Raw genomic sequence first — 22,103 nt, forward strand, 5'->3', positions numbered from 1 at the left:
TCTTAAATGTTCAATTAAGGACCAGGTAAGGTCCTCTGGATATATTCCTGGGATGAACTAGTGTCAAGTGGGCCTAACGCTATGACCCTATTCAACTGCAGCAATGTGACTTTAAGATTGCCAATAGCCTGAAACTAGATACAGCAATTCGAGTCAGATTCAAGTAAGAAGCAAATTTTACCCCAGATGAATATTGAAAAGTGTTCACTGAAGGATTAAAAATGTGCAATATCTCTCACAATGCAACATGTTTCAAGGGAAACCTAGAATGAATGTGGTATTCCCACTAGCTGCTTTCTTACAGGTAGCTTGTCATTTCACAAACGCAGGGTCAAGAGTGGGATGCTGGAAAAGCACTGGTCAGGCAGCATCCAAGGAACAGGAGAATCGATGTTTTGGGCAAGAGCCTTTCATCGGGAAATTTTCACCAAGACAATCAATGCCTGATTGAGGATTGAACATTGAGCAGAGGATGATGGCTAAGAGCCTTTCCTTTCACCTTCTTTCACTGCGACTACAACCTCCCTTACTTCACCTTGTCCTGGGACGTCTTCTGGCAGCAGCCAGGACCTCTTCTCTGACATTGCTGAGTGCAAGAAATGTCAGCCTCTGATTACCTGGCAGCTTTCTGAGCAGGCCATTCATGTATGTGGTCTTGAATCAAGGGGAAGGCCCATTAGCGGCCTCACCACTGCCTGACTAGTGTGTAGCTCAGCAAAACCTCCCTGAAATATTTCTCCAGCTAACAGGCAAAATTCAATACATGACAACAAGATTCTGCCCATAAAGCAAAACATCTTACTGCTGCCATTGAAGGGTTATTCTACAGTTACATTAGATGTTGGATGTGATGTATCAAAAATGTATGTTACTGTTAACATTGAAATTAATTGAAAGCAGTGTCACAGACAGGGAGGTGAAGAAGACATTTAGCATGCTGGTCTTCATCAGCTCAGGCAATGAGTATAGGAGTTAAGACATTATGTTACAGTTGTACAAGTCATTGGTGAGGCCACACTTGGAGAAATCTGTACAGTTTCGGTCACCTTCTTATAGGAATGATATAGTTAAACTGGAAAGGGTGCAAAGAAGCTTTACAAGGATGTTGCCTGGACTAGTAGGCCTCAGTTCTAGGGAGATGTTGGCCAGGATAGAACTTTATTCCTTAGAACATAGGAGAATGAGGAGTGACCTTATTGATATGTATAAAGTCTTGAGGGGCATAGATGGGATTAATGCACATAGTCTTTTTCCCAGGGATGGTGAATTGAAAACTAGAGAGCATAGATTTAAGTTTGAGGGGGGCAAAATTTAAGGAGGCAACTTCTTCAAGCAGAGACTGGTGCATATATGGAATGTGCTGCCACAGAAAGTGGTTGAGGCAGGTATAAAAGCAACATTTAAAAAACATTTGCATAGATGGGAAGGATATGGACCAAATGTGGGCAACTGGAACTAGCTGAGTGGACACCATGGTCAAAATGGACCAATTTGGGCTGAAGGGCCTGTTTCCATGCTATACTACTTTAGGACTCTATGACTCTAATTGAGGTTGAAAATGTGAAATCAATAGATAAATGTGTACTTTTGTAGAACAGCAAACTGTCCTATCAATGTATGAAATTTCTGAAGTTGAATAATCACTTAATAATCACAACAGACTTACTTACCAAAAGAAACTTGATATTTGTTAAGTTGAATTTCATGCTGCTTGGCTTGTTCATAAATGACATTTGCATAATTGGTCAATGCATCAGCATAATCTCTGCAATCAAATGGTATGATGATAGAGTCGGCTATTTCATAAACCAGTCCTCCTCGGATTTGGGCCACCGTAAGAATTTTCTTAAAGGTTGGGTCATAAAACCTCTCCACTATCTCAAATGTTTCATAAGCACTGTGATATACCGGGTAATTGCTGAATTTGGCAGTTCTCTGGAACACACAAGGAATACCAGGTACAATTAGACAACATTATGAAGTGAGAATCAACAACATATTGAAAGCAAATCCATCTTCATCAATTCACATTTGTAAGGTCCAGACAATAAAAACTTTTGAAATAATTACTGTAAATACTGAAAATGCTCAGCAGACCAGACAGTATCTTTGGAATGTAGAGGATAATATTGATATTTCAGATAATGAACATTTATCAGAACTGGAAGATGCTTCAGGAAACTGGAGACCTTGAGTCAGAGAAAAAAAAGAAAGAAAATAATTTGCCTATGATTAAGTGAAAGAGCATCATTAATTAAATGATAGAAATGAACAAAGTATAAGACAAAGTAGCAACAAACAGATGAATATAATATGCTTCTGAGACCTGAGGATATCCAAATGGCTATTAAAGAAGAGCAGAAAGGAAGGAAAAAAAACTTTAAAATGGAAACAAAGTGCAGATAGAGGCCATTTAAGCCCATTGAGTCTGCACCACTCCTCCAAAGAGCATCCCACTAGGACCCAAACCCCATCCTTAGGTAAAGCTCCCCTTTAAATATGCTGTTATTATCCTGTTGAAGAAAACCCAAACTAACATTCTGTTGGTGCATATACTGTCCCATCTCTAATTTCACTTCCTTCCAAAATCATTGATGATGTTGTCAACTTGAAGGATCTCTGCCCATCTTCCCTTGAATTTCATTTAGACTTTCTCCAAATCAAGTTTCTGCCTCTGTCACCATACTGGAGCAGATTTTTTTAAAAAATCAAAATCACTTAAGGTTGAACAAGGCTGTTTCTGACAATGGAGTCATATTTGACTTTGATGTGAGCTTTTGATCATGTCTTCACACTATCACTAAGAATGGCTACGTTTAGTTCCAAATCATTGCCCATTCCTGCCCTCCACTAGTAAGACACAAGCGGATTGGAGATCTGAGGCACAGAGAAAGCTGGTTAGGTTGCAGCAGAGGCCCAACAGTACAGCAAGAAGAACAGAGGCCTGAGAGCATGGTAAGAGCAGCAGAACCTCAACAACATTCTGTGGGAGTAACAGAAGCCCATAAGTGTTCAGAGAACTGCAGCCGCAAGAGCTCAGTGAATGTAGCTCAGGCGCAATGTGGAATTGTATAAAACAGATAGTTACATAATGGCAAAACTGGCCAAGCCAAGGTTGTAATATAACACAAGACAAGACTATAACAAAGGTCAAAGCAGGTTTTGGGAAGTCAATATGATAAACCTCGGAAGTAATAACACAAATCATAATTCAATGTACTGATCTAACAGATGACTAAACTCTCATGATAGTTTTTAGATTAGATTAGACTTACAGTGTGGAAACAGGCCCTTCGGCCCAACAAGTCCACACCGACCCGCCGAAGCGAAACCCCACCCATACCCCTACCCCTACATTACCCCTTACCTAACACTACGGGCAATTTAGCATGGCCAATTCACCTGACCCGCACATCTTTGGACTGTGGGAGGAAACCGGAGCACCCGGAGGAAACCCACGCAGACACGGGGAGAACGTGCAAACTCCACACAGTCAGTCGCCTGAGTCGGGAATTGAACCCGGGTCTTCAGGCGCTGTGAGGCAGCAGTGCTAACCACTGTGCCACCGTGCCGCCCTTAATTATTATTAATTAGTTATTGATAAGTTTTAAGTATAAGGATTCCCGCTCTTCTGTCTGTAAGCGTGAACTTGTGAAACACTCAGTGCTATATTCAACTCTCTCTCTTTTCCAAGTTAAGCCAATCTGCATACAGTTTCCTTATTAATAAAAGCCAAATGTTTTGTCAGAGTAAGTTTTGTTGAAATTTTGTTGAATTTGTTTAGCTCTCACAGTCTCACAATCCTGTAGTTATTTTTAATCTATTTCAACATCATGAGCACAGTGACAGAGGCAAAGACTAAGAGTAAAATGAGATCAATTGAAGCTTGAAGGTGCAGTTGCAGGAATCACGATGAGTGACTATGCGCATCTTCTTTATGGTCACAGCATATCCTTGGTGAAAGTAGCGAATGTTAAAGGTGATAAATAAAGTTGTAAACAAAGAAGTTGCTTTGTCCTGAAAGGTGTTGAACTTCATGAGTATTTTTGGAGCTACGGTGATTGAAACAAACAATATCATAATCCTGTCTTAGATCTTATAGATAGTGGACTGGCACTGGTGAATTACTACCACAAAATTTCCAGCCTTTGACCTGCTCTTACAGCTACAGTACACATATGGCCATTTCAGTTCAGTTTCTTGGTCAATAGAATCCCCCTGGGATATTAATAATGGGGTTTCAGCATGTCAATGTTGATGGAAATCAATGCAATTCTGATGAACCACACCTGCATTAAGTGTCTGCAATACAAGGAATGTGGGCTCACAGTTGCTGAGTTGGAATCTAAGCAGACATTACAATGCACCAGGGATACGTTGATGAAGACTTATTCACATTTCTTAGGTTAGGTATTAATTTAGATTTGGTCACAACCAAAGACAGGAGGATGTGGCTATGGATGAGGGAGGTGTTAGGATCATGCATGCAATAATGTAGGAGTCTCATTTGTCCAACAGGTAGAAAGATCTTGCTACCTAAGTGGATGACAACAAACACTGCAGAGTAGATGAGCGACTGAACATGGTGCTATGGTACAGGAAGTTATTCAAGTAAATGGGAGAGTTGACGTAATTGAGAGACTTGATGAGAATACTATAAAATACCATAGAAAAGCAATAAATTCTTGATTTAACTATGTTCATATCAATAGAAAATCGGTTGATGCAAATCTCTGTTTTGGTTTTAACACCTTAACAAACTGTTGACTTTATTAATTGGTAAAATTCCATTGGCAATGGGTGCCTGTATTTGATATTTACATTTGAACAGAAACAAGAAAAGCTAACTGCCCAACTATACCTTAATGTAAAGGACAGTCAAAATACTGGTCTCTGTGAAAATTATCATTACTATGTTTGACATAGATGTTTTATCAAATAAATAGTTCATCATAAAACAAGTTGAAATTTCAGTAGATTTGAAACTTTAAAAAACAAATTATTTGGTGCAGTTTGTGAAATCATGCAAAAAGTAGTTAACTTTGAGCAGCAATTAAAATATGGTAAAAGCATAATGAAAAGATCAGGAAACATGCAGCAATGCTCCAACAATCTACTTTCATGTATCTTTTGGATGCACTCACCCTGTTCTTTGTATATCGTACACGGCCAGAGGCAATGCCAAGTCGCTGAAAATAAGCTTCAAAATCACTGCCAGATCCCAGTTTTCTTATCCTAAATATATTAACAGATGAGAATAATTGTAAAATCTGTCATTTAAAGAAATCTTACAATAAGTGTTGTGCATCTAGTAATTTCAACATGTCAATAGCTTGTTTGACTTGTACATTTTAAGCCAGTCAGCAAAATATTTGAATGAGACAAAGAACTTTAGGTTGGATTTTCCGAGAACTGGAAATCTCAGTTTGGTTGCCATTCCAGCCCCTCCTATGGTTTTTTTTAAACTACAGAAGGTGCTGTATGTATCTGACTGCTGATTCTGGGTCCAGCAGCAAGGTGGTTGAGTCTAATTGAGCGGAGCTGGCAGAGAATTGGGTCAGATCTGCGAAAGGAGGGGAAGGCAAGTTGGTTCTGGTCCAGTGAGCTAGGGAATTCTGTCAGGTCTTGACATTTGCATTTGAACAGGAACAGGGAAAGGTAAATTGCTAACTTCACTCAGTTGCAAAAGGCAATCAAAATGGAGGTCTCTATGAAAATACGATGTTCCACCTAGATGTTTTGTCATACCAAATTAAATTATTCAACATAAAAACAACCGTTGAAAGTTTCTTTTTGGAAAATACTTTTTGGTGCAGTTAGGGAGTTTGGGTCTGGTCTAGTGGACAGTATCAAATTGGCTCCCTAGGGTGAAAGTCAAGAGAGGAGGTGGAGTTCAAATGTGTGTCACATCAGGGTTTGGGATTTGATTTAGGGAGGTGTAGCTGTGTGAGGTAAATAAGGATATTTACTCAGGAGCATATATTTGTTAGTCTAATTTGTTCTGAATGGCTTTTTTTCACTAAATTTCATCAGGAACCTCAGAAATCTCCAATTTAAATATGGATTTTCTGGTGGTTCCAAGCAGGGAGGGATTACCCAGTAGAATCTGGATATTTCCTTCAGGCTGCTTTGATTTTTATTCTACAGGTTCCCCATGCACAACTCCCATCTATGCTGGAAGCAACAACTGAATGGTCAGCAGAAAAAGCAGGCCAGTGCCAATTTTTAAACTGTTAATATGTACAGAACAATTCTACTGATAAGTTTGTTAATTATACAAGTTAATTTCTGATTAACAGCCTTTCTATACTTAACAGCAAATGCTATGAAAGTGATAATAGTATTTTAGAGAAAAGCAGATTTCAACTATTAAGAGCTTGATGGAATCTTTGCTTATCCAAAAACAGTAAATCAAGATGTCCGATCAGATATTCCTTTTTAATAATACCTTAGAATCTAAATAACTGAACAGACTTATTGAGATAAAATTGCAAAATAACTAACATCAAATTCAATGAAGGTAAGTTCGTTACAGCATCAGAAATATAAATTACATTATAAAATAGTATTAAATGTAACAATGGTGTTGAAAGTACATATGAAATGTTAAATACAAAGTTTATAAAAAATAGTCAGCTGCTACAAACAATAGAATAAACTATTTGAAGATGGAATCAAAATGTCATTTTTTGCACAATGAACCGTTTTGGCAAAATAATTAAATACATACCGCAACAAAAATATGTATACAAAGTCATTTGTATAGAACTTGAATATTGCTGAAAAAAGTCACATTTTGTCAAAGCATTTTCTTGCACTCATGAAGACATTTCCCAAGAATAAAAACTTAAGGGGAAAATGAATATTTATATTCTATGATAGTGCTGATTAGTTGGCAATTGTATTCTGATTGGCAGAGGACATGCCATGGCAAAAATATCCATTAATGTTGATTCAAAGTTAACAGCCAGGCTAAGTTAAATTTTAAAACAGATAGGCCGACTCTGATTGGTCAGGATATTTCTCAGAAAAATGAAGCAGCAAATGACTGTTACCCATTAAATTGAGACAGGTGCAGGATGCACACATGTTCTTTCAATTTGCAAAGTTGAGAACCCCGTATATTAGCATAAGTAGCTTCCTGTATATTCAAGTGCCCTACAGTGCAAGCCCAATGGCAGTTCTAAATTGGTTCTCAGAGTAATTCCCGGTCAGAGAATGTATTTTTTCCATGCTGTACATCTCTATGACTCTATAATTCCTCACATATTCAGAAATTTTCAGCAAATGCTCAATTGCAAAATCATATCTGTTCAACACTGTTTCACAAGTTTTGCAAGTACAGGTAGACAACCCTTTACCCGAAATCCTGAAATTCGAAAGGTTCCAAAGTTTGAAGGCTTTTTTGTGAAGTTAGTTTTCTCATTAACAAGGTTGTTTGGCATACAAACAGTTCATCCAAGTCACACCCACTCGATGCGTGTCACTTAGATGTGATGGGGGTGTGGCCCAGCTCAGCCAGGCTTCAATTCTGTCTCAAGGCCTGTTTACTCAGTGTCTGCTCCTCTAGTAATATTTCTTAAAATTTCACCATCAAACTGTCTCTTATTCTGAAAATTGAAAAATTCTGAATTCTGAAAACCAGCTGGACCCGAGCATTTCGGATAAAGGATTGTGCACCTGTACTGGCCGGTACAATTGTTTGGGCATTTCTTGTCAACAACTGAAGGGACATACTATTTGATACAATCTGTCAATCTCTGGGACATGGTCTACATACCTGCTACCATATTGGCTCCAAATTCATATACCGCATTTCTGTACATATAATTACTATTGCAGAATGCCCTTTTTGGCTTTGTTAATGATTGGTGGTATTAGCAAGATAGAGTGAGATGATCCAAGTTCAGGAAGACGTCGTTGTGATGATAATCATTGGGGATTTTAAATCTACCCACGGTGTAGAAAAATCAGATTGGCAAAGGTAGCCTAGGTGAAGCATTCAAATAATGATTCACAGGGTAGTATCTCTGCACAGCACATTTGGAAGCAGGGAGCAGGCAATTGTGCAATTAAACAGGATTAATTAATTAAGTGCTTCAGTGAAGGTACTCCTAGGTAGCAATGATCTTAACATGATTAAATTTTACAGTGAGTTTGAGGGAGAGAAGAGTGGTCTGCGATGAGTATGTGGGATTACTATTAATGGGGGGTGCCCTGCACCACTCCCACGAATGACTTCTTGCATTATCATTTATCATCTTGACCCCAACCACTTCTACGTTGAACTTGGAAAATCCCTTTCTATTATGCAATTACCATCATTAATTAACAAGACCACTACTCTATGTTTACCTAGTTTCCTAGATCCTAAATGCCCTCTGTCCTTCAATATTCAAGTCCCACTCCTAATCATTTGGTGGCCACATCTCAGTAATGGCTACAGTACTTATTTATTTATTCTCTCAATTCATCTGGTTTGTTTATAATGGTTTGTCTTGCCAATCATCATCAATCACTTTCCAGGAAGTGAATAATGTGGGACATTGTGAAAAGTTTGGGAAAATCGCAATGAGAACAAAGTCTCAATTTCCAAACAGGTATTGAACTGCAAGACAGGATTCTCACTAATGAGCAGCAAGAGACTTAGTTCCCTGTTTTAACATATATTAACATATCATTATTGGCTTATCTTCTCCTAATTTATATGCAATTTTCCTTTCTCCCAACTGCTAGATAGAAAGTAGATGGTGATAATTCCTGACATGAGAGTCAGAGCGGTTGCCTAGTAACTTCTGGTCAACGCTTGCTACTTTGACTGTCCATCTTGAACACCAATCACCAACATCTCAGAGAAAAAAATGAGGATTGCAGATGCTGGAGAGTCACAGTCGAAAAGTCCGGTGCTGGAAATGTATCGGAAAATAGAGGTTTCAGACATAAGGAAATGGCTTCACCAGGAAGGGCTTAAGCCCAAAACGTCAATTTTCCTGCTTGTCAGATGCTGCCTGACCTGCTGTGCTTTTCCAGCACCATACTTTTTGACACCGACATCTCAAGGCACGAACTTGAGCTTTGCGCACACATATACTCCCATTCAGGAATATTGATCTTGGACATGTAGAAGCCTTGAGATATCTTTGACCCACTTGCAAGAAGTGCTGAAATTCTATGCTAGAGTTTGGAGTGCACTTGCACCTTTAATCGCAATTCTGATGAAAAATCACTTTGCACGCAAGGAGAGGCATCCACTAGTGGACTGGAATATGTTGCATCTCAAGAATCCTCTCTTGCTCTCTTACAGCTCACTCATTCCATCCTTGCTTGGATATTCAAAGCATCCCTTGCTTTGTCTCTTCTGTACTTTGTGCCCCCTCAACCAGAGTTCAAATGCTCACAATACCTTTTTCTTGCCTTACTGTTTAGCTCAGACACAAAGCCAACAGCTTGTCTTAGTTGTCTACAGTCATCAGTGGCCATATCTGAAAGCCCAACGGAAATGGTCTTCAATCAAAGCAGGAAGGCACCATTTAATCACGGGATCTGGGCACACTAATGGAAGGGCAACCTCCAATGACAGTCCGGGGCTTGATGCATTAGTTGGCTGCTCAGGATGGTCAGGGTCAGAGGATCCAAATCTCTTCAATCTGGGGAGGCACATGGTCAGCCCTGTGGGTCTAATACAAACAGTCCAGGAATTAGCAGAAGGTTAGTCAAGGAGCTGCCAAGAGATCAGTCAGGCAACTGGATATTTATCAGTCGGGGCTGTGCATCCAAATCACTCAAGGGGATCTGCCATGGTCATCCCTGAAGGTCTATCCGCTAAAAGTCAAGGAGATTATCAGGAGCCATGGCTACAGGAAGGCAGTTAGAGAACTCAATTGTGGGGTTTGGAGGCTGGGACAACAAAATGGGACAAATGTGAAGGAGACTGCAACTTAACACTTAAAGAGGGAGTGACAATACAGCTCGAGAAGGCAATGGGTTGATCTGCTATGCTTGGGCTTAGAGGCAAACTAGGGAAGTGAGCAATTAAAAAGATTGATGGTTTGAGAACACGAGGGTAGTTCAAAGCCCTTGGGGTTCATGAAGAGGGCTACTGTTAAGGGAATGCATACACGTGGGGGATCATCAATGTGGCGATTGTAACAAAATCAGTAGCTGGAACTCACAGAATATGAATTCCCTAATTGGACTCTTAACCTGGTTCAATCAGGGAGCCCTGCCAGAGATTCTGTCACACTGATTGCTGACCAAAGATGCAGTAGGAAATTCATGTGTAATCAAAGTGTGCCCAAGCTTCCTGGGACAAAACTGATTGTGAAAGTTTCACCTGGTGACGGGTTGCCTGGCTTTGTGGAGTTATTCAGTGGTGACGAAAGTACGTTCTTGAAGAAACTTAAGTGCAACGGTTGTCTTTGAGTTGGGGTAAGCATTTCTAACATCATGCCTGTTTTTGAGAAGCGTGACTCATTCAAACCTGCCATCAAGAACTGGGCCCAGTATATACAAAGAATGTTTTTTTTCTTTATAGGCAAACAACATTATGGCAGAAGAAAAGCAACAAGTACTTCTCCTGACAGCCTGTGAAGCCTAACTTTCCCTGAGGACTAGATATTAAAACCTTTCAAGAACTGACAGACATAGTTAAGGAATATTACAACCCCAAGTCTCCTCTAATTCTGAGACAGTATCATTTTTAATCATCAATTCAAGAACCAGAAGAATCCGTATCAGGTGTTTCACTTAAAAGGCATCTAGATGGGTATATGAATAGGAAGGGTTTGGAGGGATATGGGCCGGGTGCTGGCAGGTGGGATTATATTGGGTTGGGATACCTGGTCAGTGTGCACGAGTTAGACTGAAAGGTCTATTTCCATGTTGTACAACTCTATGACTCTATGACTGGCAGAAGACCATGACTTTGGCTTAACCCTTAATGAGATGCTCAAAGACTATTTGGTATGTGTGATTCATGATGTAATTATGCAAAAATAACTACTAGCTGAAGCACACCTGGACTTCAAACATATGCTATAACTGGCATTATCAATGGAAAATGCTGTAAGTGGAACATATGAGTTTCATGGTATTCCGAGAGAAGTGGATACCCTTGTCTGTCCCACTAAACTTGGGAACATCACTTGAGTGAAGGCAATTGCATAGCATAACTCAGGACATATCCAGAGCAGAGGGGGTCTCGGCAGGTCCACAGCAAAACACCAAACCAAAGCCATACCTCAGCCAAATGGTTAAAACTTTCTTCTGGATCTTGACCAAATGGTTATAACTATCTTCATTATAGTTGCTGCCAATATGTGGACTCAAGTCAGCTAAAAACTCTTATTAGATCTAAATTAAGTAAGATCACAGATATGCCAGTATCCAGGATGATATTTGGGAGAGTTCATATTGGGAAAGTCCACTTACATCTGGTTTGGAACAGTTAAATTGCGCAGCAACATCTAAATCAGAACTAATCAAAATAAACATCTGGTTAAAAGCACATTTGGTTCTAATGGAGGTCGATCTCAGCAGGGCCATATCAGTGATCACACAACTCGTTTTTAACAAAATTCACTCAGGACTCCAGCCCTTAAGTTTGCACAAGACCTTGGCTAGACTGAGAATCCATACTGGCGAATCCCTACAGATTAAGGGTACAACTTCAGCCCCAGCCTGTTATGAGAAACACTGATTGGTGTAAGAGGCTCAGGCCCAAGCTTCATAGGACAAAATTGATTGCAAGACTTTCACATGGATTGGCTCAGCATCCTTTGATTATAAAATGGCTGCCCAAATGAAATCCTAATTAAGTACCTTTCAAAAGCTGATTGGGGGACAGATGTTTACAGGTAAGGGGACAGATGTTTACAGGTAAAGGGGCAGATGGAAAATGGGAAGCCTTCAGATATGAGATAATGAGAGTCCAGCAACAGTATATTCCTGTTAGGATGAAATGAAAGGCTGGTAGGTGTAGGGAATGCTGGATGACCAGAGAAATTGAGGCTTTGGTAAAGAACAAGAAGGATGTGTATGTCAGGTGTAGACAGAATAGATCGAGTGAATCCTTAGAAGAGTATAAAGGCAGGAGGAGTATACTTAAGAGAGAAATCGAGAGGGCAAAAAGGGGACATGAGATAGTTTTGGTAAGTAGGGTTAAGGAGAATCCAAAGGGTTATTACAAATACATTAAGGATAAAAGGGTAACTAGGGAGAGAGTAGGACCCCTCAAAGATCAGCAAGGCAACCTCTGTGTGGAGCCGTAGGAGATGGGGGAGACACTAAATGAGTATTTTGCATCAGTGTTTACTGTGGAGAAGGACATGGAAGACATAGAATGTAGGGAAACAGAAGGTGACATTTTGAAAGATGGCCATGTTACAGAGCTGGAAGTGCTCATTGTCTCGAAACAAAAGAAGGTGGGTAAATCTCCAGGACCTGATCAGATGTACCTAAAACTTGGTGGGAAGCTAGGGAAATGATTGCTGGGCCCCTTATTGAGATATTTGTACCATCGATAGTCACAGGTGAGGTGCTGGAAGACTGGAGGTTGGCTGACGTGGTGCCACTGTTTAAGTAAGGTGGTCAAGCGAGGGAACTATAGACCGGTGAGCCTGGTATTGGTAGTGGGCAAGTTGTTGGGATGGGATTTATACGTATTTGGAAAGGTAAGGATGGATTAGGGATAGTCAACATGGCTTTGCGTATGGTAAATCATGTCTCACAAACTTGATTGAGTTTTTTAAAGAAGTAACAAAGAAGTTACACATCAAATGCACAGATTTCTTCATGGGCTCTTATGATCTTAGTCACTGTAGACACCCACTCAAAGTGGGTTGGATGTGCATAGAGTGCATACATTCATCAAAAAAAGGGACAATGATAGAAAAACTGCATACACCTTTTTCAACACACGGGGTCCCAGAGTGTTAGTCACAGATAATGGGCCATTGATTACCAATTGGTTATTAGGGTATTTCCCAAAGTCCAATGCAGTTCGACAGGGCAGCTCCATACCACCATCATCCAATGGCCTGGCAGAAGGAACTGTCCAAACTTTGAAGGCTGGCTTGAAGAAACAGTCTACAACCTCAAAAGAGACACCAAGCTGTCACTGTTCATATTGATTATAGAACCACTTCTCAAGCAACTATAGGGATAGTACCAGCAGAGCTGCTAATGGGTAGAAAATTCTGCACTGGGTTAAGTTGGATATTCCCAGACCTGATTTTTGTGGTGTTCCTGAATTAGCATGTGAACCAAATGAAAGCCACAAATTTGCAAATGTTGTTTCAGCAAAACATGCCCTGCCGCTCAGAACAGTCAGAAAGGCTCCTGCAACCAATGGATTAACCTTCTCCATCAGGCGTTGATGAATCCTTAGAATCAGAGATGGGCATGATGGAAGGAGCTCCTTCGACATCTTTGCTACTGAAAAAAAAAGTGAAATTTTACGGTCCCAGCGCAAGTGGTGAGCTTACATGCATTACACGTAGCCCATATCAGACGCCAAGTCAGATGAACCTGACCCAGGAGGCTCTCCAAGAAAAAATGGCTGGCTTATGTCCTCAGACTCCAAGGAGGAGGGAAGTTGTGATTACAATGAGATCAACCAGATGGACTTCATAGAATATCATTTCCCTGATTGGAGCAGTTAATCTCGTCCAGACAGCTCTGGCTGGCAGATAAAAAGCAGAATGTCAGAGTTTCAGGCAATCTCATAGCTGACTCTGAAGAGGCAGTACTAAAGTCAAAGACTATACATATGTAAATAAATGGTGACTTTGTGATGGGATACCTGCATCTGTGGTGTTATTTCAACCAAGAGTATGGGAACGTGCCCAAAGCATACTGTGTGAATTATACAATGTGACTGCTGTTTCCTTCCATCCTGACACAAATAGCAATTGTGCACAGGGGATAAAAATGGCTGCCACAACACTTGGCATCGGATGGGTAAATACTGTATCTCATTCTGTGACGGACTGGGCTTTGATTTCAAGGCCCTTCAAAGAGCAATAGCATTATACAGGCAATGCAAGCACTAACTGCTTTACATGAACCTTAGCCCTTGGCCTAGTGTGTGGTGTCCAAACCTGGCTCCCAAGTACTCCTGACCATATCAAATGCTTATGACTCATAAACAATGGTTTGTGATCTGAAATGATTTACCGTAGTTGCCAAAATTGCAACCACTTGTTAAATTCACATAGCCTGCAAACCTTAGACCATAAAACTTCATGTCGTACTCGGCATGACTAGGGTCTGTACTTGCAATGTTGTAGTGGTTGGAAAGGTATTCAGTCACTCAGGTGATAAAGAAAAATGAAACAAAGAAGAATCACCTTTGTGTTTCCTTTCCAATACGTCTAGGTGTAGTCAAAGAATTCAGACTGAACTGGACAGAGCTGCACAACAGTGAGCCTGTTGGCAATGGAGTTTTGGATGGACAACTCTGGAGAGGTTTGTGGTTAGATGGCTTAGACATATTGAGTGTGTCCTTCCCAGATGCAGGATTACTGCCCTTGGCTTGAACTCTCATAAGGTTGATGATGGTAAGCAGGGTGGAGGTTGAGGGCCTGGTCAACTCTGGAGTGTCCTAGGAGGGGACTCCTGAGGGGGGAGCTGCATGTGGTTTCTCCTCTGGTTGGATGCTTACTGGCACCACACAATGTATTGTGAGGAAAGGGCACCTGGAGTGAGCTCCAGTTCTCTCATTCTCTCGGTCACCTTGCCTTGGCATTGATGGCTACAGCGATAGGGTGTAACTAGGCAAAAGTGAGGACTGCAGATAATGGAAACCAGAATCTAAATTAGAGTGGTGCTGGAAAAGCACAGCAGGTCAGACAGCATCCGGGGAGCAGGAAAATCAACGTTTCGGGCAAAAGCCCTTCATCAGGAATGGAGGCAGGGAACCTACAGGGTGGAGAGATAAATGGATTTGGGGGCTGGGGAGAAGGTAGCAAAAAGTACAATAGGTGAATGGGGGTGGGGATGGAGGTGGTAGGTCAGAGATGAGGGTGGGGAAAGGTATCAAAGAGTACAATGGGTGGATGGAGGTGGGGATGAAGGTGATAGGTCAGAGGGGAGGGTGGAGCAGATAGGTGGGTGTCTATGGAAATAGTTTTCAGATTCTGCACGTTTTGGACCTGGCTCTCCAGAAGTTTCTAAACCTGCTCATGGAGGCAGACAGATGGACACTCTGCAAGCCAGAGGGATTATGGCATGCTGATCTCCATGTGTGCAGCTGCGCAGCTTAGAAGAAATGTTGGTTGTGGGACACTCAAAAATGCACAGGTGCCACTAGTACTTGCAGGAGACAAAAGAAATACTGCATTGTGAATAAGGTGTCAATGTTCTGACCTGTTAAGAGCACATTCACGCAGGTGGTAATGGCAGAGCAGCACAGCAAGGTGCAATGACCTTTACTTGATTGCCAGAACAGATGAGTTTAAGCATCACCCTATGAATGGTCGTGGTTCCTTACATGCCAGAGCTAGGATCCACTCCTCATAGAGGGTGAGGAAGCAAACTTTGGGCACCCACCATCCATCCTGGCTGTCTCTACCCTTTTGTGGGCTATTTCTCCTGGAATGAGAGAAAGCGAAGCACTGATTGAGACAAAAGCAGTTGGAACAACTGTTAGTGCTGGTGCAGGTGGCAGAAAGATGCCAAGATATCCTAGACAAGGGAGTAAGCAGTCTAGGGGCCACACAGGGTTAGCTGGAGATGGGATTGGCTTGATGACAACAAGTGAGGGAAGATATTGCAATATAATAGTGAAAATGATTGACCATATTTGTTGTATATGAACTATTTGTTGTAACAGAGGTAAAGTGAGTTTGAGGCTGTAGGGAGATGATGATGGTAGCACTTACCTTTGCAGAGCTGAGAAGATCTGGGCGGCACGGTGGCACAGTGGTTAGCACTGCTGCCTCACAGCGCCTGAGACCCGGGTTCAATTCCCGACTCAGGCGACTGACTGTGTGGAGTTTGCACGTTCTCCCTGTGTCTGCGTGGGTTTCCTCCGGGTGCTCCAGTTTCCTCCCACAGTCCAAAGATGTGCGGGTCAGGTGAATTGGCCATGCTAAATTGCCCGTAGTGTTAGGTAAGGGGTAAATGTAGGGGTATGGGTGGGTTGCGCTTCGGCGGGTCGGTATGGACTTGTTGAGCCGAAGGGCCTGTTTTCTCACTGTAAGTAATCTAATTTAATCATTAACCTTCTTGTGGTATTGCTGCATATTGTTCAGGACCCTCGATATTGCACTGACCTAGGTAGTGACCTCATAAGAGGCCAGCAGGGTCTGGAGTCATGGTCTCCTTTGCAGGTGCTGGGTAAGAAGTCAGCCCTCATTTACACCATCCCATTCACTTGAACCTCCAGCTCCCTGCCTGCAAAATTTCCCTTTGTCTGACATTTCTGTAGCAAATGAGATGAACTAGAAACAGCAACTCAGAATTGCCAGCACTTGACCCGATGCATAGTTGAGTTTTAAATGTAGCTCTGGTGCCAGATATCCTGAGGTGTCCTGGCAATGCTAAATACTTATTCCTATGGCGAGTGAGAGAATACATTGAGCAGGGTACCATAGTGGTATGATGCGCAGGGAGTGAGATGAGTTTGGGAACAGTGAGAAAACCCACTCGGCCATGCAGAGACAAACATGAAATCTACCAAAATTTCATAATCTCTAATTTTATTTGCTGACTACTTCTTAGATTTATGTTATTTATGCCTCCTTGCCATGCCCTTTTTATAATTTCTATTATTAATACATTTATCTATTGTTTTATCTCTGTGCTTTAATTTAATGTTTTTGTACATTTGATTCCTTACCCTACTACTTTATTTACAATTTTCTCTACTTCCTAATCATTGGCTTTATTAAAACACTGATCTCTGCATGATTTGTGTAGGATATCACAATGGTCCAGATCACACTTCCTCCAGTGCCCCATGAACTGTCATTTGCCTCTCCCATACCATTTATTTTTCTAATCTTGTTTGACCTATTCCAATTTTTATGTGGTTCAAGTAATAGTTCAGAGATCATAATCTTTGAGGAACAGCTTCTTAATTTGCCAGCTAAACATGTTGACAAAATTCGGTGACTTTTACTCTAGAGATGGAGAGGGATAAGTGTGCACTGCAGGGCAAGAGTTATAGCTGGGGGCAGGGAAATTATGATGCAGTGAGGCATGACTTAGGATACGTGGCTTGGAAAAGTAGGCTTCAAGGAAGGGCACAATCGATATGTGGAGCTTGTTCAAGGAGCAGCTATTGTGTGTCCTTGATAAGTATGCACCTCTCAGGCAGGGAGTAAAGGGTCGTGTGAGGGAGTCGTGGTTTAATAAGGAATTGGAATCCCTTGTTGAAGGGAAGCGGGCCTATTTAAAGATGAGGTGTGAAGGTTCAATTGGGGTGATTGAGAGTTATAAGGTAGCCAGGAAGGATCTAAAGAGAGAGCTAAGAGCAGCAAGGAGGGACATGAAAAGTCCTTGGTTGGTAGGATTAGGGAAAACCCAAAGGCTTTCTATAGGTCAGGAATAAAAGAATGACTAGGGTAGGAATAGGTCCTGTCAAGGATAGTAGTGGGAAGTTGTGCGTGGAGGCTGAAGAGATTGGAGAGATACTGAATGAATACTTTTCGTCAGTATTCACACAGGAACAGGACATTGTTGCCGATGTGAATATTGAGTCACAATTAATTAGAATGGATGGCTTTGAGGTATGTAGGAAGAGGTGTTGGAAATTCTGGGAAGGGCGAAAATAGGTAAGTCCCCTGGGCCTGATGGCATTTACCCTAGAATTCTCTGGGAAGCAAGGGAGGAGATTGCAGAGCCATTGACCTTGATTGTCCTCATTGTCTACAGGAATAGCGCCAGAAGACTGGAGGAAAGCAAATGTGGTTCCCTTGTTCAAGAAAGGGAGTAGGGATAACCCTAGTAACTATAGTCCGGTGAGTCTCACTTCTGTTGTGGGCAAAGTCTTAGAGAGAATTGTAAGGGATAGGATTTATGAACATCTGGATAGGAATAATGTGATCAACGATAATCAGCATGGTTTTGCGAAGGGCAGGTTGTACCTCACAAACCTTATTGAATTCTTTGAGAAGGTGACTAAGGAGGTGGACGAGGGTAAAGTGGTAGATGTGGTGTATATGGATTTTAGTAAGGCATTTGATAAGGTTCCCCATGGTAGGCTACTGCAAAAAATACGGAGGTATGGCATTGAGGGTGCGTTAGAGGTTTGGATTAGGAATTGGCTGGCTGGAAGAAGGCAGAGGGTAGTAGTTGATGGAAAAGGTTCATCTTGGAGTGCAGCTACTAGCGGTGTTCCGCAAGGATTTGTTTTGGGACCATTGCTGTTTGTCATATTTATAAATGACCTGGAAGAGGGGCTAGAAGGTTGGGTGAGCAAGTTTGCGGATGATACGAAAGTCGGTGGAGTTGTTGACAGTGAGGAAGGATGTGGCAGGTTACAACGGGATATAGATAAGCTGCAGAGCTGGGCAGAAAGGTGGCAAATGGAGTTCAATGTAGGTAAGTGTGAAGTGATTCACTTTGTTAAGAGTAACAGGAAGATGGGGTACTGGGCTAATGGTCGGATACTTGGTAGTGTGGATGAGCAGAGGGATCTTGGTGTCCATGTACACAAATCTCCGAAAGTTGCCACCCAGGTACATAATGCTGTGAAGAAGGCATATGGTGTACTGGCTTTTATTGGTAGAGGAATTGAGTTCCAGAGTCCTGAGGTCATGTTGCAGTTGTATAAGACTCTAGTGTGGCCACATCTGGAGTATTGTGTGCAGTTTTGGTCGCCATACTATAGGAAGGATGTGGAGGCACTGGAACGGGTGCAGAAAAGGTTTACCAGGATGTTGCCTGGTATGGTAGGAAGATCGTATGAGGAAAGGTTGAGGCACTTGGGGCAGTTTTCATTGGAGAAAAGAAGATTTAGGGGTGACCTGATAGAGGTGTACAAGATGATTAGGGGTTTAGATAGGGTTGACAATGAGAACCTTTTTCCACATATGGAGTCAGCTATTACAAGTGGGCATAGCTTTAAATTAAGGGGAGGTATGTATAGGACGATGTTAGGGGTAGATTCTTTACTCAGCGAGTCGTGAGTTCATGGAATTCCCTGCCAGTAGCAGTGGTGGACTCTCCCTCTTTATGGGCATTTAAACAGGCATTGGATAGGCATATGGAGGATAGCGGGCTAGTGTAGGTTAGGTGAGCTTGGGTCGGCGCAACATTGAGGGCCAAAGAGCCTGTACCGCGCTGTATTTTTCTACGTTCTATGTTATTATTAAAGACATTAAATCCAGGCAGTTAAAGAATTTCAAGATAATCGATACAGCTTTGTTAAATGGAGGTCAGGTTTAATCAAGTTGTTTAAAGAGTTATCATGCTATGGATAAAGGGGAACTAGTGGGTTGAGTGTATGTGGAACTCGTTTCCTCAACAGTCAGTGGAAATAGAGTCAGGTAGATAGATTCTTAATGAGCAAGGAAATGACAGGTTATAGATTTATAGATTCATATAGTCATGCAGCACAGAAACGGACCCTTTGGTCCAACTCATCCATGCTGATCAAGATTCCCCACACTAAACTAGTCCCACTTGTTTGCATTTGGCCCATATCCCTCCAAACCATTCTTTTCATTTACCTATCCAATGTTGCAACTGTATATCATCTACCACTTCCTCTGACAGTTCATTCCACATACAAACCACACTCTATGTCAAAAAAAAATCCCTAAAGTCACTTTTAAATCTTTATCCTCTCACCTTAAAAATGTGCCTCCTAGTTTTAAACTCTCCTACCCGATGGAAAATACCTCTGCTATTCACCTGGTAAGGTGAAATGGCCATGCTAAATTGCCCGTAGTGTTAGGTGAAGGGGGTAAATGTAGGGGAATTGTTCTGGGTGGGTTGTTCTCCGGAGAGTCGGTGTGGAATTGTTGGGCCGAAGGGTCTGTTTCCACACTAAGTAATCTAATCTATTCACCTTACCTATGTCTTTTCAGATTTTATGAACCTCTATAAGGGTCACCCCTCAACCTCCTATGCTCCTGTGAAAAGATCCCATTCTATCCAACCTCTCCTTATAGCTGAAATATTCCAGTCCTGGCAACATCCTGGTAAATCTTTTCTGAATCCTTTCCAGTTTAATAATATCCTTCCCACAGCAGGGCAACCAGAACTGTACACCGTGCTCCTGAAGAGGCCTTACCAATGTCCTGCTCAACCTCAAGATGATGTCTTAACTCCTACACTCTATGGTGTGAGCAATGCAGGGTAAGCTTGCCAAATGCCTTCTTAACCACTCTGGACACCTGTAACGCAACTTTCAAAGAACTATGTACCTGAACACCACTCTAGACCCTACCATTAACTGTATAAGTCCCATGCTTGTTTCCAATATTAAAATGCAATTCCTCATATTTATCCAAATTAAACTTTATCTGGCATTCCTAAGCCAATTGGCCCAATGATCAAGATTCCTTTATAACCTTAGATAACCTTCTTCACTTTCGACTATATCTTGATGTCATCCACAAACTTACCAACCATGCCTCCTAAATTTTCATCCAAATCATTCATATAAATGAAAAAGAAAAATGGACCCAGTACCAATCCCTGTGGAACACTGCTACTCATAGGCCTCCAGTGTGAAAAACAACCTTCCACCACCACCCTCTGTCTCCTACTATCAAGCAATTTAGTGTCCAATTGGCGAGATCTCCCTTAATCCCATGTGATCTAACTTTACTAATTAGTCAAGCAAGTGGACTGTCATCAAAAGCTTTACTAAAGTCCATGCTACTGCTCTACTCTCATCGACCTTTTTGATCACATTTTCAAACAACTCAAGTTTGTCAGATACGATTTTCCATGCACAAAGCCATGGTGACTATCCCTAATTAGTCCTTGACTCTCCAAATACATGTAAATCCTATCTTTCAGAATTCCCTCCAACAATTTACCCATCGTTAATGTCAGACTCACCAGTCTATAGTTCCCAGGCTTCTCCTTACACACTTTCATAGAATCATAGAATCCCGACAGACCATGTGGCCCAACAAGTCCACACCAACCCTCCACAGTGTAACCCATGTAGACCCATTCCTTACCCTATTATTTTTACATTTCCCCTGACTAATGCACCTAACCTACATACCCCTGAACACCATGGGCAATTTATTAATGGCCAATTCACCTAAACTGCACATTTTGGATTGTGGGAGGAAACCAGAGCACCTGGAGGAAACTGACGCAGACACGGGGAGAATATGCAAACCTCACACAGATAGTTGCCCGAGGCTGGAATCAAACCCAGTCCCCTGGTGATGTGAGGCAGCAGTGCTAACCACTGAGCCACCATGCTGTCTTTCTTAAATAAAGGCACAACATTAGTCACCCACCAGTCCTTGCACCTCACTTGTGGCTGATGTTCTTGGGTCAATAGGAATGTAGAAGAATCAGATCACGTATGATCTCACTGAATGACACAGCAAGCTCAACTTGCTGAATGACCTATTCCTGGTCCTAATTCCTAGATTTGTATGTTTTTATTTAAGCCGGTTTATCCAGGATAACATCAAGGCATTAGGCATTTTGATAAATCCTAGATAAAACAATAAATCTCAAACATTTTCCAGATTGGCATGAATTTTAAAACTAATCTGATGTCAGGCTGTTCATTTCAGACACAGCAATCATTTGCAATATTCTCTTCTGTTAAACTGATATATATTAAAGAGAGACATAACCATGGAACACAGTTGTGTTAACATACAATTTTTTGATATGCTTTACACATATATGATCCACAACTTTTTCTTCCTGTTATTTTCTAAAAATGCGTTGATTCACTTCTGAATGAAATGCCATGCCTTGCCTTACTGACACACCTTAAAAAGAGAAGTCACCCTTAGTTCAAGCTACCAAAGCAAGGAGTGAAGTAAATGTTTTGTCTTTAAATGAAAACAAAAATGAAACAGCTGAACAAAAACACATGGTCAATTATAAAGTGTCAATGAACTGCAGCACTTCTAACAGTTTTATCCAAAGAAGGAATTAGCCATTATAAC

General features: G+C 41.4%; 1 protein-coding gene across 1 annotated transcript in view; it reads right to left on the reverse strand.

The window, feature by feature from the left end:
- The window catches only part of naalad2 (N-acetylated alpha-linked acidic dipeptidase 2), a 144,898-nt gene that overhangs the window by 25,097 nt on the left and 97,698 nt on the right, over positions 1-22,103 (reverse strand). The window contains exons 15-16 of the mRNA XM_060825962.1: positions 5,145-5,235; positions 1,671-1,935 (exon numbers count right to left, since the gene is read on the reverse strand). Of these exons, the coding sequence (XP_060681945.1) occupies positions 1,671-1,935; positions 5,145-5,235 (356 nt within the window). The remainder of the gene's footprint in view (positions 1-1,670; positions 1,936-5,144; positions 5,236-22,103) is intronic.

This window comes from Hemiscyllium ocellatum, chromosome 6, assembly GCF_020745735.1.
Source record: "Hemiscyllium ocellatum isolate sHemOce1 chromosome 6, sHemOce1.pat.X.cur, whole genome shotgun sequence".
Lineage (NCBI taxonomy): Eukaryota > Metazoa > Chordata > Chondrichthyes > Orectolobiformes > Hemiscylliidae > Hemiscyllium > Hemiscyllium ocellatum.